This window comes from Sapajus apella, unplaced genomic scaffold (genome assembly GCF_009761245.1).
Source record: "Sapajus apella isolate SASKATOON/1434 unplaced genomic scaffold, GSC_monkey_1.0 scaffold66, whole genome shotgun sequence".
NCBI classification, from domain to species: domain Eukaryota; kingdom Metazoa; phylum Chordata; class Mammalia; order Primates; family Cebidae; genus Sapajus; species Sapajus apella.
This window is the reverse complement of record NW_022437006.1, coordinates 4,364,485-4,385,785: the sequence shown is the minus strand read 5'-3', so window position 1 is coordinate 4,385,785 and position 21,301 is coordinate 4,364,485. Positions and strand designations below refer to the sequence as shown.

General features: G+C 35.3%; 1 protein-coding gene and 1 long non-coding RNA gene across 8 annotated transcripts in view; both read right to left on the bottom strand.

The window, feature by feature from the left end:
• The window catches only part of LRRK2 (leucine rich repeat kinase 2), a 152,124-nt gene that overhangs the window by 102,042 nt on the left and 28,781 nt on the right, over positions 1 to 21,301 (bottom strand). For 6 of the 7 annotated variants that reach the window (XM_032248335.1, XM_032248338.1, XM_032248336.1 and 3 more), the window contains 4 exons: positions 17,141 to 17,270; positions 14,746 to 14,870; positions 9,877 to 9,989; positions 30 to 174 (listed from right to left, as the gene is read on the bottom strand). In XM_032248335.1, the coding sequence (XP_032104226.1) occupies positions 30 to 174; positions 9,877 to 9,989; positions 14,746 to 14,870; positions 17,141 to 17,270 (513 nt within the window). Of the gene's footprint in view, positions 1 to 29; positions 175 to 9,876; positions 9,990 to 14,745; positions 14,871 to 17,140; positions 17,271 to 18,645; positions 21,090 to 21,301 lie in introns of those variants that run through there. The other variant, XM_032248341.1, reaches the window with a different exon arrangement.
• Positions 11,284 to 12,409, bottom strand: LOC116530303. Its single transcript, XR_004259932.1, has 2 exons — positions 12,012 to 12,409; positions 11,284 to 11,822 (listed from the first exon to the last, which is right to left on the bottom strand). It is a non-coding gene; the product is annotated as an uncharacterized LOC116530303 (long non-coding RNA).

The following is a 21,301-nucleotide window of genomic DNA, read 5'->3' as shown; positions in this document are numbered from 1 at the left end:
TCTAAATCCTGAGTTCAAACTATACTGACCTTGGTCATCTGGATACATCTGCAGTGTGTGAAGCACCGAATCCATAGCACCTTCCAGGGATAACATCTCTAATGCATCAGGAAAATGTGCAATAGAAGAAACTACTTTAAGTCCACATTTCTGAATCCCAGGATTTCCAATGAACTAAAATCAAAAGATTACCTGCTGTTAAAAATGAGATCTTAATGCTTACCTTAATTAGACCAGTTATAAATTGACAAAATATAAAGTAATTCAAATACAAATTAGTATCCTTGATTTTTTTCTATAATACTAATTATTTATATTCATTATGAAGAATAAGAGCTAGCATTTTAACAATTATTGAGAACTTGTTCTGTGCCAGGCATTGTGATAAATACTTTATAGGCATTTTTTTCATGATCTCATGAAATCCATACTGATATCATTCTCATTAGAAGATGAGTTTATTGAGGGTTAGAATGGTTGAGATATTTCCGAATGTCCACACAAACTATAAATTGCAGAGGTAAAACCAAACCAAATATGTTTGACCCCAAAGTCCACATACTTGACCGATAAAATGCAATGCTACCTCTCAACATAGAAAATATTGAGAATTACTCTTTACTGCAAGTGGTTTGCATGCCTTATTTCATCTATCTCCTCAAAAGCTTCATGTAACAGGTTTGCCAAACTTTAAAGATGCAGAAATAAGAGCTCAAGTCACAGAGCTAATAAGTATTGGGCCTAGGACTTGAATAAAAATGTATCCACCTTAAAAGCCCAGGATCTTAATTATGACATCATCCAACCTCTTTAATCTGAATTTCCTCCAGAAGATTCGACATTACGAAGGTATTTTAATAGAAGTCACTTCTTTGTCCAAGCCATAGTACTCATCAACGAAGAAAAAACTGCAACATACATCTAACTCTTTTTTTTTTTTTTTTTTTTTTGAGACAGAGTCCCATTCTGTCACCCAGACTGGAGTACAGTGGCATAATCTCTGCTCACTGTAACCTCCGCCTGCCAGGTTCAAGCAATTCTGCTGCCTCAGCCTCCTGAGTAGCTGGGATTACAGGCAAGCACCACCATGCCCGGCAAATTTTTGTATTTTTAGTAGAGACAGGGTTTTGCCATGTTGGTCAGGCTGGTCTCAAACTCCTGACCTCATGATCCGCTTGCCTTGGCCTCCCAAAGTGCTGGGACTACAGGCATGAGCCACTGCACCCAGCTGCATCTAACTCTCATTCTGATCATCTCTGCCTTTTCACTCACAAGCAATATACTCCAAACATCTACCTTAATGTGATGCCCAACTCATAGCTTTTCTTTCAAAAATTATAATGCCATCCTTCTCTAGATGATATTTTGCAGAAACTAGTTTCACAATACCTCTGCTCCAAAGATGTGATGGCCTCCACCACAGATAATCCATAGAGCTGAAATAGCTTCAAGTCAGACATCTTTGACCAAATTCTTCCGCCTTCCAAGCTTCCTCATTTCTCTCCTCTCAGTGATCAAATTTCTATCCCTTTCTCACTCTAGTCCCCTAATACTTCTCAATTATCTTTATTCTGTATCTTTTTCATAGAGGCTGAGGAGAAGCATCAGTTTCTCACACTGTGTTTTTCTACCTCACACTTTTAATTGCTCAGCTTGGACATCACTTCATGTATCACTTTAATAAGACATTGTCCCCCTTGACATTTTTTTTCCTGTCAATATTTCCATCTTACCAACACCCTGAGTAGTAAAAGCACATCAGCTTGGGGACCAATTAAATTTGGGTTTAAAGTCTGTGAATCTGAAAACTGTTAAATAAATCTAAGAACCATTAATGAATGAAGTAAAAATTACTCAGTTAGACAATTACTACTCAGAAGTGGTAAGTAAAAGGTGGTATTTTTATTCAAGAACTATAAAGAAATTCAAAGTTGTACAAAGTGAAATGGGAAGGATGGTTTCATGTGTGTCTCAGCTTCCTCATTTCTAAAACAATTCTAATAATGCAGGGTTGTTTGTTATAAGGACGAAATGAAATATCTCTGTCTACAGAATAAACCTTGAGATAGTAATGATCACAGGTCAGGCCTTGAGCTAAGCACTGTCCTCAGAGATGAAAATCTCAAGAGTTCATGTGAGATATTCCCTTCATCGGCCCTCTCTTTCATCAAGCTACCACTTTTCTTCTATTTCTAAATAAAAGAGGAGTAGACTTATTAGTAGAAAAGTCTACTCCCACTACCTCCACATTCGCTCTACCCTTTAATTTCACATAATCAGACTTCTTTTCTAAGCACTCTGAATTAAAACCATTCAAAGAAAAAAGTCCAGTAACAACTTAATTGGTGCTTTTCATCCCTTAATTTCCATGACATTGTATTCCCCTAATTATTCTCAATCTTTAAAACCATTCCTTTACCCACGTCTTTTACAATCTCTTCTTTCACCTCCACATCTTGTCCAAAGTTCTTTTTTTTTCTTCTACTCATGGGTGGGAATTTATACACTAATATAACTTCAAGTCATAATAACAATAGCAACGACCACAATAACAATACCAAAATCTGTGTAGTAGATTTTGGTATTGTTATTGAATGTCTTGCTCTGTGCCAGACATTCTTTTAAGTACTTCATATGTATTCACCTACTTAATCCTCCCAAAACCTTTATGATGTAGACACACTCCTGTCCTGAAGTACAGATGAAAAAAATCATGACACAGAGACCTGTGAGCACACAAGACAAAGCACAAGTTTAAGCTTTCTCAAGTTCTAAGCCCAGATTTCTTTTTGCTTGATGCCAGTATTTTAAACTCAGAATTTCAAGGCCAAAAGTTTAGTATCTTCTACCAAAAAAGTCAGAATGTCATTCTGAACTTTCTGCTTGATTAATAGTACCAGTATGCCTGTTTGGCAGGCAAGGCCTGCTTCACAGGTGTGTATTTGTACAATCATACACGGCTTCATGCTCAGAGAGCACTTGCTTCAATGCCCTGTTGTCACTCTTGTAAAATTCTTAACACTTGTCAAACAAGGAATACACCCTTTCCATTTTATACTAGACACTGAAAATTATGGATCCACTTCTACTCCCAAGCTCAAAGTGCATCATAGGTTTATTTTTATGCTAAAATTGTATCAAATTGATATTTACAAAGCACCTGTCTTTGTCCTTAATATCTCTACATCTAACAAGTTTCTACTTAGTTACTGGTCCTTTTACCTGGAACTCCCCTAGGTTCTAACCAGTTCAGTCCAGGTCAGTGATAACTAATGACCTGCAACAGATAATCTCTGATTTGTCTATGCAGAAAAAGAATTCAGAGTATCACATGATAACATGTGATGGTGAACTAATAAACTGATAATTTTTAAATATGAGCATTTGATTTTTAATAGCTAAGTAAATGTTTAAAAATTAACATGTATATATACACATATGTATTATATAGGGATAAATACCATGATATTTACAAGCCTACAATAGAATTTCCTTCACTTATCTAACGTTCCATCTTGAAACAGTAATTTATTGCATTGGTGCTCAAATAGGGATTAAAATCAATTTACTAGTGTCTACTTAAGGGGTGTTTTTCAAGTGAAACTCTGGAGATGCCAACAGAAAAATGGCAGCACCCTACCACCTATGCTTTACTACTCTCCAATGTTTTTTTTCAGAGCATCCATAAACACTGAAATGGTGAGGCTAGCCAGCTCAATGGAAAGACATCTAGCTGGCCTCTTTCCTAGCCACAAGCTAAGTAGATTAGCCAAAGAAAAGAAAACAGACTCACATTCCCAGATAATTTGTGTTTTGTTTTCTCCCTTTATCCTTTTTCTCTTATAAATCTCGTCTTTGATTTTGATAAATAAGATAAATGTGTGGAATGCTGTCCCTTGTCTATGAGTAAATGGCATATTGATAAATATTGGTCTCTGGATTAGTCTTTGAAAAATTGAAAGATTAAGACAAAGCACATCCAGCATCATATGACCAACAGCCCCAAAGAAGAGAGCTAAAATAATGAAAGAGAAAAATATAGATATTTAGGCTGTACACGGTAGTCCACACTTGTAACCTCAGCACTTTGGGAGGTCAAAACAGGATTGCTTGAGGCAAGGAGTTTGAGACCAGCCTGGGCAACATAATGAGACCCTGTCTCTATTTCTGTATTAAAAATAATAAGAAGAATATCCAGTTCTGCTTCCAAACTCAAAATGCACCATAGGCTTATTTTCATTTTAAAATTATATCAAATTGATATTTATAAAGCATCTACCTTTGTTCTTAATATCTTTACCATATATATGTAAATATATATGTGTGTGTGTATGTTTATATGTATATGAAGATCCAATTCAACAAAACTTTCCTGGAAAAAAAAATTGAATGTATGCTAGAATGAGGATATCATATCCCAGGACTAACTAACATTGACATATACACTAATAAAGTGGCTGGATTTCAAGAGAAAAATGCTTTCGGCAGCCAGGCAAAAATATCAAAGCACTTAAAAGTAAGAAACAAATGAAGCTGGCCTCAGACTTCTCCATTAAGACATTCGGTACTAGAACACAGTGAAATGCCTACCAATACCTCAAGGGGGGAAAAAACAACAACAAAAAACAGTATTTTACAAACAACAAAACTTTTTTTTTAAGAGTCTAAACGTAAAAGCAAAAACAATAAGAACAAAATATAAACAATAAAATATTCAGGTAATTAAACTTTTTAAAGAAATTTAGACAACCAAAAGATGAACAGAAAAACAGTGACAGAAGGACTTGAGATGAAGACTGATTTCAAATAACTGCAGGAATAAGATAAACACAAACTTAGGAAGTATAGTTACAAAGCTGAATATAAATATTATCTACCCTATCAATGTGGAGTTAATTTACTGAACAAAAGTAGGTGGGAAAACAGGAGATAGTGAAAGTGTAAATGCTCTGATTTCCTCATCTTTTATAGCCAGGGGACAAAAGATACTTTCAAATGTAATAGTAATAACATTAACATTTATTGAGTGCGTTCTATGTGCCAAGGGTTGTACTGATACTTTTGCATGAATTATTTTATAAAATCTGCAACAACTTTAAGTAAAAAATCAGTTATTATCTCCATTTTATACATAATAAAACCAATACATTAAGTACTTGTCCAGGGTGCATAGTCTGTAAGTAGTACAGTCAGATTGAAATTCAGATATCCTAACTCCAGAAACCACAAACTATTAGAAAATTTTATATAGCTAACGCTATTTTTTTTAAAAAAAAGCAAACATATAATTTGCTATAATTGGGTGATCAAAGAGAGGGAGAGGACATAAAGAGTTGGAAATATACTAATTTCATCCAAAAGTGTATATAATGTGTCAACATACAGGAAGGAAAAAATGAATACCGGGGGAATACATTCATACACATAGAAAATTGAAGATATTTCCATAGCAGCACATTAAGAATCTCACCTCATTGTTTTTTAATATTGACATGGGATGATATAATTTGGAAACTGTATAATTTATCTGATTAGTCTCTATTGATGGGTATCGTATGTCAGGAAAGATTACATTAAGCAGCAATAACAATCTCAAAATTTTATAGGTTGAAAAAATACTAAGTTCCATTATTGCTCATGCTACATATGTGTTACAGGTCAGGAGGGGACTCTGCTTGTTGCAGTCTCTCAGGGACCTCTACTGATGGAGCAATTACTGTCTCAAACACTGCAGGGCGTCATACCTGAGAGAGTATTCTGTAAGATGACTCACCAGCTATTTCCTCCATTTACAACTCCCTGACCAAAACTAGTCACGTTTCAACCTAACTACTAAATACTCTGCCAGAATCACCAGAAGGTGGAGAACTAAAAATATTTGGCAAACGGCATGAACGATTACCATGTAAGCATTTAGTTTGTTGCCACATTTTTAATTACGAATCATGCCACAGTGAATATTCATGTCTAATAATCTTTTTGTACATGAGCAAGTATATCTACATTAAAAATTCTTAGAATAGAATTGCTGATCCGAAAATACGTGCATTTTAGTTTTGATAGATATTACCAAATTTCCCTCCAACAAGGTGCTTCACTATAATTTGATAATAACAATTATAGTTGAAACTTTTAATATGTATATACACCAATTTCATTACAGATTTTAAATCTCATCCATCTGTAATTTGTTTTGGCAAAAGGAGTAAGATAAATATTCAGCTTCCTTTGCTTTCCCCAAATGGCTGCAGAATTAGTTATTCTAACACAAGTAATTGAGTAACCCATTTTCCTCCCAGTTGTTGAGGAATATCATAACATTGCACATTTTTATTTGAGTCTATTTCCTGAGCCACCATCATGTGGCACTGATCTGTCTCCTCTGGTGCCAGTATCACACCGTTATAATTATTAAAATTGTATACATTTGATTATCTTTTGGAGTTAGGCCATAAGAATTAACACTCTTTTAAAAAATTCTCCTGATTACTCACACATATTAATTTTTTCATGCAAATTTTACACTAGCTTACTTGGTTCCAGAAAATACTATTGTTATTTTTAATAAGGGTTCATAAACATACATCAATTTTCATTGAAAAAACTTTAGTCTTTTTTATCAAAAAAGATGTATCTTTTCATATATTCAACTCTTCTGCCCCTAAGCTTCATAGGTTTCTGTAAATTCATCCTGTAAACCTTTAAATTTTACTTATATGCAATTCTTTTTCTTGTTGTTATTGTTGTTGCTTTTACAGATGAGCTCTTCTTTTGACTACATATTATTTAAAACTGAAATAAGTGTATTCAATATTAAAGCTGAGTATATTTCGCTTCAAGGTTTTTGTGAAGCTCACAAGTTCTTTGATTGGTGTCCATTTCATCAGAAGATTGGTTTTACTTTACTGGATTTCCTGACTGAAGAGAACAGGAGTGTCACCGCACATAAAACACAGATGAAGCCAAAATGTGCAGAGACTATTTTCTGCTTTGCTCTGTGGAAGCAAAACTGGACAAATAGATCTCTCTGGAACAGGTGACAAAGACTTCATCGTGGAAAAGCTAAAAGGATCAGGCATAAATGGAACATCACTGCTCCAGATAGGAATTTTAACATCAGCTTGAATTTTATTGCACTTTTATGTATATAAACATGACTTTGCTTTCATAAATACTCTTCTTAGTCTCTGCTTTATAAATCAGAGTTGAATCTCAAGTTCTACCTTATTTGGAACTCTGCTCTCCAAGTTTAGATGTTTTAAAATGCAATTCACTTTATTGTGTCTGCAATTTTGGGCCTAAACCTCTAATGCTTTGTGATTGTTATTCAGAGTAAGACATGGAATCACAGAATTCTGGAGCTACAGTAATCACTCTCATCTTTTAGAGCCATTTTCCTCAGCCATGGTGAAGGATTAGGGGAATTACACCAGAGAGGTTTTTGAAATAAAATATTGTCACTTATGTTTCCCCATGACCTTAACTCCCCACCCCTAATGGTAATTAGCGCTTAGTGAGAAGCTGGGCATCATTACTGAAGTACTGGCATGGGGGGAAAAAGCAGTGCTCAACCGTTTCTTCTCAGATGGAGCAAAGTGATTTTCTCCACATGACAGCACTTACCTGCTCTCTTGGCTCCAGACTCCTGACGTTACATCTCACTTAGGCTTCTCTAATAACTTTAGAGAAGGTTAGCGAACTGGAACCAGTTGTCTATACGGCTTTACTGGTGGCTCTTCCACTTTTGACCAATACTAACGATGAATAAAATTAATTGTTCTCGCCTCTATGTACTTAGACTATGTTCACAATGCCAGCATCCCTCCTTAGTGCTCCTGTAGAACAACTGGTTTTATGCACAGTTGTTATTCCTTTCACAATGAGGTAGGATAGGTATTAAAAGGAAGTAACCATGTCCTTGGGATGCAGCAACTGTCGCAATCTTACCGTCAACACAGTAAGTTTCAGCTTTCACACTGTAGTCCAGCTCATTCAAGCAAAGCTATCTCCAGCAGAAAATTGCCCCTGTAGGGAGCATGCACATTTTGATTTTACCTGTCCTTAGATTGACCCTTTGCTCATTACAATAGTAAAACACACGCCCCTGGGTGGAGATTTCAGATAGGAATGAGACATGCGATGTCTGAACAAGCATGTACAGCTACTGCACACGTGCATGCAGAGGACCACCCAGAATATGCTTACTAGTAATACCTTTTTCCACCCCGCTTATGAAAAATCATGTACGACTCCCTGAAAGCGAGTCTTCCTAGTGCCAGTCTTTGCTGTCTCATCCTTATTAACAAGCCTGCCCTGAATTCTCTCTGTCAGGGTATATTGTCTATTTCTCACTTAACTTGCAAAATATTCTTTTTCTTTTGCAATAAATTACTTGATGCTGCATGTCCTTTGCTGCGTGTCTCTTGTTTAAAGAAAAGAACAGAGGCTCCAAAATCGCCATCAACAACCAGATTATGAGATTCAGGAGAGGAGTACAAAGCATATGTATTTACCTTCTTAATGCCTAACCCCTTCTTTCAATATACTTATTTTCAGCAAATATTTCTCAAGTTAAATTTAACCCATTATAACATATATTCTTGATATACTCGAGGATTGTATTAAAGTTTGAGTATAAATGACTCAAATATATTACAGGCAGTGAGTGACATTATAAAGTTCAATTTAAATTGATTTTTTAAGGGATGTCTCTCTGGAGGACACTTTAATTAATTTATGACATTTATAACAGTATATCAAATCACAAGGAATCATTTCCATTAATTACCTTAAATATTCTCCTTCTTTTATAAAAAACGTTCACACTAATCATTATGTTTTTATTCTTTTAATAAAGAACCAATTCATCTTATGCTAAATTTCCAAAACTTCTTAATTCCACCAATACTTTTGGCATTACACAATTTAAATGTAATTTCCCTCTTTTCCCTTTTTCATACTTAGTATGATTTACTGATACTTTAATTATAATGTAGGAACACAGATATGTCAATGCTAAAAAATGGAAACAATCTATACCAAATCATTCCAGAGGTTATCTCTCAGGAGATGTGAATGAAAATGTGGCCAGGTGTGGTGGCTCATGCTTGTAATCCCAGCACTTTGAGGGGCCAAAGTGGGGGATCACCTGAGGTTGGGAGTTCTAGACCAGCCTGACTAACATGGTGAAACCCCATCTCTATTAAAAAACAAAAATTAGCTGGGCATGGTGACGCATGTCTGTAATCCCAGCTGCTCCAGAGGCCGATGCAGAAGAACTGCTTAAACCAGGAGACGGAGGTTGCAGTAAGCAAAGATCACATCACTGCACTCTCCAAAGCCTAAGCCTCAGAGAGGGACGAGTGGTGGAGAGGGGAAGAAAAAAACAGGAAAGGAAAGGAAGAAAAGAAAAGAAAAAGAAAAGGAGTACAGGGAATCAAAGAAGGATTTACTGTTATCCCTGATACGTCCTCATGGTCTAAACCATACGCCGTGAGACCAGAAAAGAAAGACAAGTACCTGGAGAGGGCAGACAGAGAAAACAGCAGCCACAGTATCTGGCATGGCTCATGAGGTCTAGCTGCATATCTGGCTCTTTGGTTCTCTTTCTGGTTGAGCAAACTAGAGTGGATTTAAGTTACTGGCAAGCAAAAGAATCTTGCCTATATCTGTAATTGATAATACACTTGGCTGGAATTGACTTAGTAAGTATCTTTTCACTTCCCACATCCCTATTTTCCTCTTATGTCTCTAACCACATGACTTCATCCTGCCATAGTAAATGGAGGACAGAAAATTTAGGCTGAAAAGGCACCCCCAGTTCTTCAAATTTAATATTTTAGTTAACAGTAGACAGAAAACTTATATTCAACATACCCTGTTCAAAGCTGCTAGGACCAGTTTGTGAATATCATTCTTGAAACATTGTTTTTTCACCATATTTAGCTTATGATGAGCGTCTGTATCCTCCCTGGATTCTTCTGTCATGCCTAAATGCAAAGAAAAATAAACAACGATTCTTACAAACATTTGAGTTGAAGAGATTGTTACTTTTTAGAAATTGTCACAATTAATCTCACAATATATGTGTTGTACTTTTTTCTAGTACATGTTTTCTTATCAAATAAATAACCAGAAATTTTAAGGAATCTACAAAAATCATTCATCATCGAATATAAAATAAATACAATGTGTATGGATGCTTAATGAATTTGAGGCAGCAAACAATTATAATGGTGAAGAAATTTTCTGTAGCAAACAATCACTTTTTTGTGTGAGTAGGCTGTGCTTTAAGATGCTGGAGGATTTTTATGCAACAATGGACAAGTTAAGAAAAGCTCAAAGTTTGGACTAAAAAATAAAAAGGTCAGATATGAAATGTAGGCAAAAGAGAGCTGCTGGAATAATCATGGAAAAAAAATAAGATTTGAGTTTCAGTATTAAGCTTGTAGAGAACATGTCATTTTTTAGAAGGCTATACAAGGCATTGTTATTTAATGAAAACATACTCCTTATTAAGTTACATTGTAGCTGAACTATGCTAAAATAAAAACACAAGTCAAAAATGTGGTACTATAACATATAAGTAAAATTATTATAAATGAATATTTTCCAAATCTAAGACTATACAAATAACTATTAATAAATAATCATTTATAATCTTCCACTTTAATAATCTGCATTAATACAAACTATAAGCTGGCTACAACTAGCTTTTCATTTATTTAAGAAGAATCTGAGTTCCAATTACATGCCAAGGATTTTGCTAAATGCTGGGAATACTATGGTAAAGAAGGAAGCCTTGATTCCCACCTGACTGCAACTTTCAGTCCTTATTTTAAAATGTATTCAGAGAGCTTCTGACATTCACTGCAGCAGTGTGGTCTGGGGTAAGTCCCTTAAACTCTGTGTATCATTTCCAGTGACTAAAACCACACTAACTTCTAAGGCTGCCTATTACGCCTTAAGAAGATGTGACCACTAAAACTAGGCCTGTCTGAGTAGTAAAAACATCATGTTATATGTAATGAGTCTTATTAAATATCATCCTTAAATTAAGACCAAATGAACATTCCTATAAATTTCACCTCCAGTCTTTGTTCTATCATGTAAGGTCCTACTATTCAAATGGATATAATTTCCTTTCTACATAATAATCTTTCAGGTTTTGTGGACTGTAAACTTTTTTGAGAGCAGTATCCATAACCTCATCATCTCCCCAGACCTTAAGGATTCTAGACATAGTGCTTTAAATACAACAGTTGTTCAAGACAAGTTTGTTGCACAAATATTTTAAAATGCCTACTCTGGAGTCAGCCTGCATAAGCTGAAAATCTGGTGCTGTTATATCAGGTCTGACCTTAAAATCTGTATAATTCTATGCCTCACTCATCTGTATATAACAAGAAAAAAAAAAAGTAATATCTGCCTCATGGGAGAATTAAAAGAGTGAATATACTTAAACCACTTCAAAAATGCCTAATACTTTTTAAGTCCTCCATATTGTTTGGCATTATTACTGCTACTGGTTATAAAGAGTAGATTTTAACAGAGTTTCATATCTCCTTGAGTCATCTCTCCTTCAAATAAAACAATCTCAGTTCCTCTTCCTGCTCTTTTTGATGTGTTTTTATATCCCTAATCACTCTCCTCTATACACTTCCCAATTTGCCCATACCCCTTCTTAAATCATTTCACATTATTTCCTCTAAAACTAACAGTAAATCAAACAACAAGTCAAATGATACTTTATTAAAGTAACTGGGTCTTTATTACTATTTTCTTAAAGCAACCAGCTCTAGTACTATACATTTCTCTTCCACCTTATAACAACTTGTTATAAAGTTGTCATCTGTATGACATCAAATATAACAAGTTGTTATAAAGTGGAAGAGAAAATGTACAGTACTAGAGCTGGTTGCTTTAAGAAAATAGTAACAACTTGTTATAAAGTGGAAGAGAAAATGTACAGTTATAAACAAGTGAACAACTTGTATAAACAAGTTAACAACTTGTTATAAAGTGGAAGAGAAAATGTACAGTACTAGAAGGAAAGAAACTTAAGTTACATACACTAGATGAAATACACAATCCTTAATTGGACACTAAATTATTCACATTGGCCATATGTACATCTTTGTCACTACAATAACTGAACATAATCTAGTTAATAAATGAATACTTATACATCTAGATATCTTATAAGAATCTCAACATGTTCAAACCAGAATGATATTCAACCTCAAAACTACTGGAGTATTGCTACTATAGTTACTTGTTGATACCCAGAATGATATAGTACTGCACGGCATGGTACATTATGGTAGGGTACAGTACAGTATGGTTTAATATGGTATATAGTACAGTAGCATAGAGTAAATGGTTAAGGCTTTACCTATTAGAAGAAGGTAGTTACATACTGATCTGTTCATAAAATGTGTTTCTTAGTATGTATTTTTTTACATAAACTATAGTCCTAGAGGGATTATTTTCAAGGGCACCCATAGTACATCTGATTGATTGTTGACTAACAATTTTGCTTCAGGGTCAATTTCAGAACAATAAAAGAAAAGAAATACTGTATTCAAAATTTGCTTTTGAACTAAAATAATATTATTTTATTAACTAACGGATAAGGTTTTGAAGTGTCCTTTGGTTATCTTTAAAACTCAAAATCTCCCTCAAAAGAGTAAGGCTGTCAACTTTAATGATAATCAAAGACATTTTTATTGTTTTTAAGTATAATCTACAAATAATATTCAACAAAATATACAATAATATTTTAAGCAAAATTACATCTGTTAAATTATGTTTCAAAACTAAGCTGAAACTATGAATAGGGCATCTCATGATTCCAATTTTAAAATACTGATTGAATAGCCACCAGAGGACTGGGAAAAAATGACTGAAGAAAGCTCTGTCCTTGAAAAAACTTCCATTAGAGTAATACTCTTATACAGAGAAACATGAAATATCTATATAACTACAGAAAATGATAGGTTTAGGAGGATTTCATTTTAAAAGAACAAAGCAAAAATGACTTCAAAAGATTGGGCACTTCACAGAACAAAGTATCATTCCTCATATTTAGGGATCATGATGTTACATCAAACAGAGCTCCGAACCCTCTGTGAAATTTGCCCTCTCATCTGTTTCCATTGCAGGGCCCCTTCAGAGTGTCTCATTTGAGTACCGCTGACCTCCAACTCCCAACCCAATCTGCTTGTATCTAGTCTCTCTCCCTGTCTATCATCCTCTTCACCACAATGATATTGTCTTTAGTCGCAAATCTAGGTGTGACACTATAATGTGCAAACACTTTTAATCAACTTGGATTGACATCCATTTTTAAAAAGCAGAGATTTTTCAACACTGCATTCAAGGCCCTCTTCTTTGGGCCTCAGCCTGTCCTCCCACACTCATCCCCAAGCGCTCATCTCCTTACCCTCTATGCCTCACTCACCCCCGGCCATGTGCACTTTCTTCTGCTTGAAATGTCCTCCTTAGCCTTTCTACCAGGCCAGCTCTATTCACCCTTCCACGTCAAATATCACAATCTCTGTCCTACTACTTTGAAGAAATCATTTGTGCCTCTATCAATGGTCTCAAAGCCTTTTATACATGTATCTATCATGGCCCCCTCACACTGCCTGTTAATTAACTATTTACATGTCCATCTACTTCTAAGCTCCTACAATAGTAACATTGTGCTTTTTTTCTAATTCATCTTTCAAAGCTTAACAGCATCACAGTGTTTAGAACATAAGAAGAATTTAATAAATTTGTTGAATGAATAGAGACATAGGTGTTCTAAAGGGGCTTTGGAGAACAAATAAGATGATAGATGTAAGAGTTAAAGGTGGGTGGAAGGTGGAAGCCATTGAGGTGAATGAGTACAAGCCACATGGTTATATTGGAAAAAGATTAATTCAATCACAAAGTAAAAAAAAAAAGAATGGAAATTAAGCAAAAGAACAGGTATGAAATTTAGCTAATAGTGTAATTCAAACAAGAGAAAAAATGCTTGAACTCAGGTCATGGCAACAAAAAAAGTTATCAGAGATGAACACCCTCCTTAGAAAATGTGGCACATATACACCATGGAATACAATGCAGCCATAAAAAAGGATGAGTTCATGTCCTTTGCAGGGACATGGATGACGCTGGAAACCATATTCTCAGCAAACTGACACAGGAACAAAAAACCAAACACTACAAGTTCTCACTCATAAGTGGGTGTTAAACAATGAGAACATATGGACACAGGGAGGGGAACATCACAAACAGGGGCCTGTCAGGCGGTGGGGGGATAGCAGGGCATGGGGGGATTGGAGAGGGATAGCATTAGGAGAAATACTTAACGTAGATGATGGGGGGCTGGATGCAGCAATCCACCATGGCACGTGTATATACCTATGTAACAAGCCTGCACATTCTGCACATGTACCACAGAACTGAAAGTATAATTAAAAAATAAAAATAAATAAAAGCTCTGTATTTTACACTGTAGTTATTTTTGCATAAATAAATTACTGAATTTCATATTGTTTTCTTATAAAAATTAATCTAAGTGACTCTTCCGCATCATCATGTAACCTCTATTTTTGTTTTCGGTTTAACAGAAAGATTTGCATTTAGTCAACAGAAAATTGTCTTTTAATATTTGCATAGAAAGTTGTTATTTCATGCAGAGTCAAGAATCCATTTAAATTATTACCTCTCCCCATAATCAACTATGTAACTTACCTGGCACTATAAAATGTAAAATAGCTCGAAGCGCCTCCAGCTGCACTGGTAATGATGTCTCATGACTTTTCATAACTGTTATTATTTTGGGGACCACTGCTGCCATTGTATCCAGGGAAACATTGCTGGGGATATAAAATTGGCATGTTTACTGAAAGACCAGTCTGATTCAATGGTATAAAAACCAAACTGAAATAAGTGTAGGACAGAACCAATATATTTTATCAGGAAAGGCTATATGACAATGCATTGAAATCAGTCATATAAGCATAGATAATTCTAATTGTCTAAATTTTGAACTCATAAAATAGAATTCATAGTAACCTGGGAATTATTTAGTTTAATAAAACTTACAACATCCTTCTGACCTAGGATGGAATAATGGCAACAATCCCAGCAGGCAGGTGTTATTATCCCCATTTTCTGGATGAAGAACTTAGGCAGACAGAAGTTAAATATTCAGGTCTTATCACTAGAAAGTCACAAAGACAAGGCTGGGCCCCAACTTGTCTGATTCCAAGACAAGGCCTCTTTACATCACAGTAACCTTCCATATTAACATTGCTGGACTTCTTACATGGTATTTTTAGTTTGTTTTACAGTCTTGGTTTCTCTGAGGTATTTAAGCTATTCTTTCTTTTACACATGAGCAAGTGTCACTTGACTAGACTGCAGTAGGTGCCATGAACTTTAATACAGGCAATCCTTGATTTGCTTGCTAACTGAAACTTGTGCATATCAGAGCCATGTTCTCACTTGGCATGGCTCTGTGGATGCTAAGATATATTCCTTCTTTTCCACCTTAAAGTCCCAATTTAAACACATCCCTCCATTGGAGCCTCCCCTTCTTGAGTAACCCCAGCTGGGTCCACTTTACTCTTACCATTGTGTCTTTTACTGCCACTGCATTCTCAGACTATATTATAATAACCTATTTACATATCAGTCCCTCAACTAACATGAGTTCTGTAGGGGCAGACAAGTTATCAGAGCCAATGTGGAAAACCCAGGACTACAACTGTACACATTTTACTTATAAGAAAGCAGCCAGAAACATTAAATGGCTTGCCCAGAATCTACAAAAACCTAAACCTCGAGTTTATTCCACTGTATTTTGCCTCATTTGTAAAGGTTTGCACACTTCCGATACCATTAAAATCAATATTTAAGATAAACTTTTCATCTCAGTGTTCAAACACAACATTTAAATAAGAGAAATAAAGCTTACAGAGATATATAAACATAAACAGATTATCTAGACTGATGTTAAAAAGTGTAACCCTATTTCTTACAAGTCTGCAGTTATGCTACATTTTATGCTACATTATATGCACTTCATTTATTCACATTTAATAATAGTATAACAACAATAGATATAACCTGTTGAGTGCTTAAAATACAGCAGGAATTATCCTAATCCTTTCATAAAATTAATTTATTTGATCCTTACAGTCTAAGCTTACAACTTTCAAGGTTGTCATTATCACTCCTCTTTACCAATGAGGAGTGTGAAGTTTTAGAGATGAAACAGTTGGCTCAAATTAGTGGCAAAGCCAGGAACATAATTAGTTTTTACTGCAACTTCTGGGCCAATTATATTTTTTTACACATGAGAGTTTCCTATATAGCCTCTTTTTGTTTGAAATTTACTCAGACAAGGCCAAATTTACATCACATTATTTGGCTTAAAATGCATAAAGGCACTGAGCCTATTCTACAGCAGGAACCTTCTGCATATTATTCATTTTTAGTCTTTTAAACAGGTTTTTTTTTAAGTCACAAGTTCTGCCCCCTCCTACCACCCTTTAACCCCCCTCATCCCACCCTGCCCCACCACCATCCACACATAGATAAAAGGATCTGGTCTCTGTAGTGCCATTAACCAGCAGCTATATAATCTTAACATCTCTGCACTTGCACTAGATATAGTCAAAATTTTCCCTATCTAAGGACTGGGAGCAAAAAGAGAAGACAAAGTTAATTCAAATGAAGGAATAATAAAAAACAACGCATTTGTTGTGGAAGAGCAACAATTAGAAGCCATATGCCGATTTTATCTTTTATAACCTTCACACACATAATAATCAGAAAACCTGCCGCACACTATGTGCTATACAATTATCACTTTTCAAAACACAGCCAACACCAAGCATCAGGTACAAAAGCAAACCTTCAACAATCTTTCTACAAGATTTGTTTCTACAATCTTGCCATTCCTTTCAGTGTTCAGATAAAGTAAGTCTATGATAATAGTGGCATCAGATTACATTGCAAAATGCTTCAATTTTCAACTGTCTTATGTTTTTCTTTTCATTATTAGAAATATGCTTAAAATATGGATATTCTACCTGGCTCGATATGATATATTCTGCACAAGTTAATGAATCTGTATTACCTTCCTTCAAAAAGATGATTTAGCATTTTACAGCCACTTTCAGCCACTTCAGGAGAATGTATATGCTTCTGCATTGACTCCAAAACATTCAAGTATATTCCTTTCGACAACAGGATCTTTCTGAAATTAACTGAGAGATTTTAAAAATGTTACTCACAGAGATGAAAGCATATTTACATAATTTTACCATAAGATTTAGAATATTAATATAGTCCCAATTCACAGGAAAGCATACACATAATTTATAGTTCATTGATAGCTTAAAGATAATTCATGCATCTTTCTTTAAAACACACGTCATTTCCAATTTTTTAGCATTTATTAACCGTTTGTTGAGGTTTTGGTTTTAATATTTTTATTCATAGAGTAGATGGTTTTAATGTAAACAGCATGTCTCTGTCCATTTTGAAAGGAGTGTTTTTGCAGGAAAAAAAATGTATTTAAACAATGATCTCCAAAATAAGAATGAAAGTTAAATTTTATTTCAATACTTAAAACAAGTACACAAATAACTGCACTTCTATAGAGGTAAGACTAGCCAGATATGCTAGACACCACACCGGTGGCCTGGGAATAGGTTACAAGCATGTGGAGATATTGACCATTCACTCAGCTTTCTGGGAGTGTGAGGAACGAAGGGGCTGCAACAGGCTTGGTTGCTTTCCGCCTTCAGCTGCTTTGTCCATTTATCCCAGTGGATTTTATAAACATTATCATTTTTATATATGTCATCATAGTCAAAGGAATAGAAAGCATTTAATAGAACATAAGTAATTACAGTTATTTTCACAAAGTAATGCCAAAGTCTAGGAAACAGATAGCTACCCTTTACAACTGGTATTTCATCATTTGTGGAAAGTAACTATATTCCAGCAAAAATGATTAAGGAATAATTTTCTTCTTTTTTTTTTTTTTTTTTTTTGTTGTTGTTGTTTCTTTTTGTGATAGCATCTCTCTCTGTTGTCAAGGCTGGAGTGAAGTAGCGTGATCATAGCTCACTGCAGCCTTAACCTCCTGGCCTCAAGTGATCCTCCTGTGTTAGCCTCCAAGTAGCAGGGAATACAAGTGTGGTACCATGCCTGGCTAATTTTTAAAAAATATTTTGTAGGGATCTTACTATGTTTCCCAGGCTGGTCTTGAACTCTTGAGCTCAAGCAATCCTCCTTCCTTGACCTCCCAAAGTGCTGGATTACATGCATGAGCCACCACAACTGGCCAATTTTCCTCTTTGTAATAAACTTCCTTCACTAAGTATAAATTTATTGTCTTCAAGTTTCCACATAAATATCAATTGTCTTGAAGCCTCTATAAAAATAGTTCCAACATCATACACTGCAATTCAACACTTTGAAAGTGGCAGAAAAAGAAACGTAGAAAGTTTTAACTTAAGCACTGCTTTTAAAATGAGTAGTCTATTTCAAGAAGAAAAGATAGGACAAAACATGGAAATAAATAGAAATCACATACACATTCTAAAATACTGCCAGAACCTGAAAAACTCATACCTTTTAAATACATAACACACATTGAGACACAATAAAGAGTTGGTTACTTTGCTGGATCACATCAGAAGTTGTAATAACCTTTCCCAAAATGGCTAGCTTCTAACCAACAAGACACTTTAAAAGACAAAAATGACATAGATCAGTGGTTCTCAAACTTTAGAGTGTATCAGAATCACCTGGAGAGCTTGTTAAAACATGGATTGCTGGGTCTCAACTCCAGGTTTTATGACTCAGAAGGTCTGTATGGGACCCTAGAATTTACATTGTTTATCAAGTTCCACAGCAAATGCTCCTGGTCCAGGGACCACACTTTAAGAACCACTGTCCTAGACAGCTACCCAATATGTGACTTGAAAACTGCAAGCAATAGACCTAGGAGAATAAATTTCATCATATTGTCACTTTAGGCTTTATAGAATAATTTACACATTAATGCATTTATCAGCTATCTACATAATACTCTTGATCTCATCCACTCCATTTTAGCAGGAAGCTATCTGCTTTAAGAGGCAAAAAACAATATGCAACTCCCCGCAGGTCTTACTCAATAGTCACCTTCTTTCCTGGCTGCCCATTCACAACTTCATCTCCTCTGACGTCTAACATAACATATTTTCCTTGCTTGCTTCATTTTTTATTCTTAACTGCCTCAAATATTACATATTTTAATTAGTCTTATTATCCTCTCCACTACAATTTAAACTCCATGAACCTAGGATTTCTACTTAACGAATGTATCCCAAGTGCCTACAGACACTAAACCCTTAGGAGCTCAATAAATATTAATTAATTAATTGAATGGGGGAAATGGCACACAAGCTGTGTACAATGTTGGGACCTCCATGTCTCCAAGGACCAAGTTCTTCTGGCTGCCAATCTAGTCATGTTTCTAAAAAAGCCATGCCCCTAAAAAAGCCATGCCCAACTCTGCACACCCCAAGTATCTTTCAATGAGAAACTGCCCAAGAAAGTTGATAAATGAGCTGCTCAAGTTCCTCATATTTTAAGGCAGAATTCCAAAGACAATACAAAGGAATTCTGAAGATATTTTACCTGACAGGTGGTCAGGAACAACAAAGAAGTAAGGAACCAGAAAGAGCAGAGAACTGAACAGACATCAGGGTGGACTCTGAATGTAACCAGTCCTCAGAACCATAGTAAGAAGCAGTCCAAATTTCACAAAATTATGGTTGTTTGATTTGCATATCAAAGGAGATTTCCAGGTGGCTATGAATAATGTCACCAACACATACTAAAAGTCTATCTTCATTCTAAGGTGCCCAACAGAAGCCAGGAAGTCCAGTCCTCATTTTCAGGAGTGAAATCCCTGTCCAGACCTCTTTAACCACACAGTAGAATATGAGAGATTTGAGAACAGTGATTCCCTCTCCTTCTCTGACTCATTATCCTCGAGAGCAGCCCCTGTCTGTCTGTCAGTCCCCTTGCCACTCCCAGCATTTTACTAAAGTGCCATTGGACAGGTGGGTCGAAAAAGGAGGAAGAGGAAGATGAAACAATTTTCCTCTTTATTTGACTTAAATAATAATATAAAGAAACATGTGTGAGGTGGTTTATTTATTCTTTTCCACCCTATCCAGGTTCTCTATTAAAAGCTGATGCTTACACTGGTCTCTCTCTGATTTTCAGTGTTTCTTTTTTTGCCCTCTAAAATATCCTGCAAAAGCTGCCAAGTCCTGATGCCTTTATTATGAGTTTTCACCTAAGGATTTCTGGCAGTATTCCTGTTTATGGAGGATGAAATTTGAGCAGCCTGAGCCATCATCTTAGAACTCATGTCTTTCTAAAGGTATATGAGCCATTTTTCTCTTCTTAATTATATAAAGCTTGTAAGAATCACATTAAAGAAACATTTTTTAAAAAAGTATAGTGTGAAAATTTATAATAGATAATTTTATCAGATTTTAAAATGGTGACTAGCTCTCTACTAGTTGCATTCCTATGAAGTTTTCCCAAGAAAATAATAAGAACCATGTATAAAGGAAAACAGATGAAGAAAGTGATCACTGGTGTTTATTATGGGTTCCAGAAACATCCCACTGGACAAAAACTAAAACTTTATCAATAATAAATTGGTTCATAACATAGGATACAGGCATACATTGAAAAACTACAGGCTACTAAAAATGATAATTTGGGCCGGGCACAATGGTTCATACCTGTAATCCCAGCACTTGGGAGCCCAAGGCAGAGGGATTACTTGAGCCCAGGAGTTCAAGACCAGCCTGGGCAACATGGCAAAACCCCACTATGAAAAATTAGTCAGACGTGGTAGTGCATGCCTGTAATCCCAGCTACTCAGGAGGCTGAGCTGGGAGGATCACCCGAGTCCAAAAGTTTGAGGTTGTGGTGACCCATGATCATGCCACTGCACTCCAGCCTAGGTGACAGAGTGAGACCATGTCTAAAAACGAAAATTAATTTAAAAAATTAAAAATAAAAGAAGACAATGCGAGAATACACATTATCAACATAAAAAAGAAAAAAATAACATTCAATTATAAAAGAGTATAATATAATCCCATTTATACAAAATACATAAAATTTTTGTATGTTATGTGTGTTTACACAAAGACGTCCTGAAAAATATACAAATGTTTATTTTATTCTTCATCTTTTTGCCTATATGTTCATAATC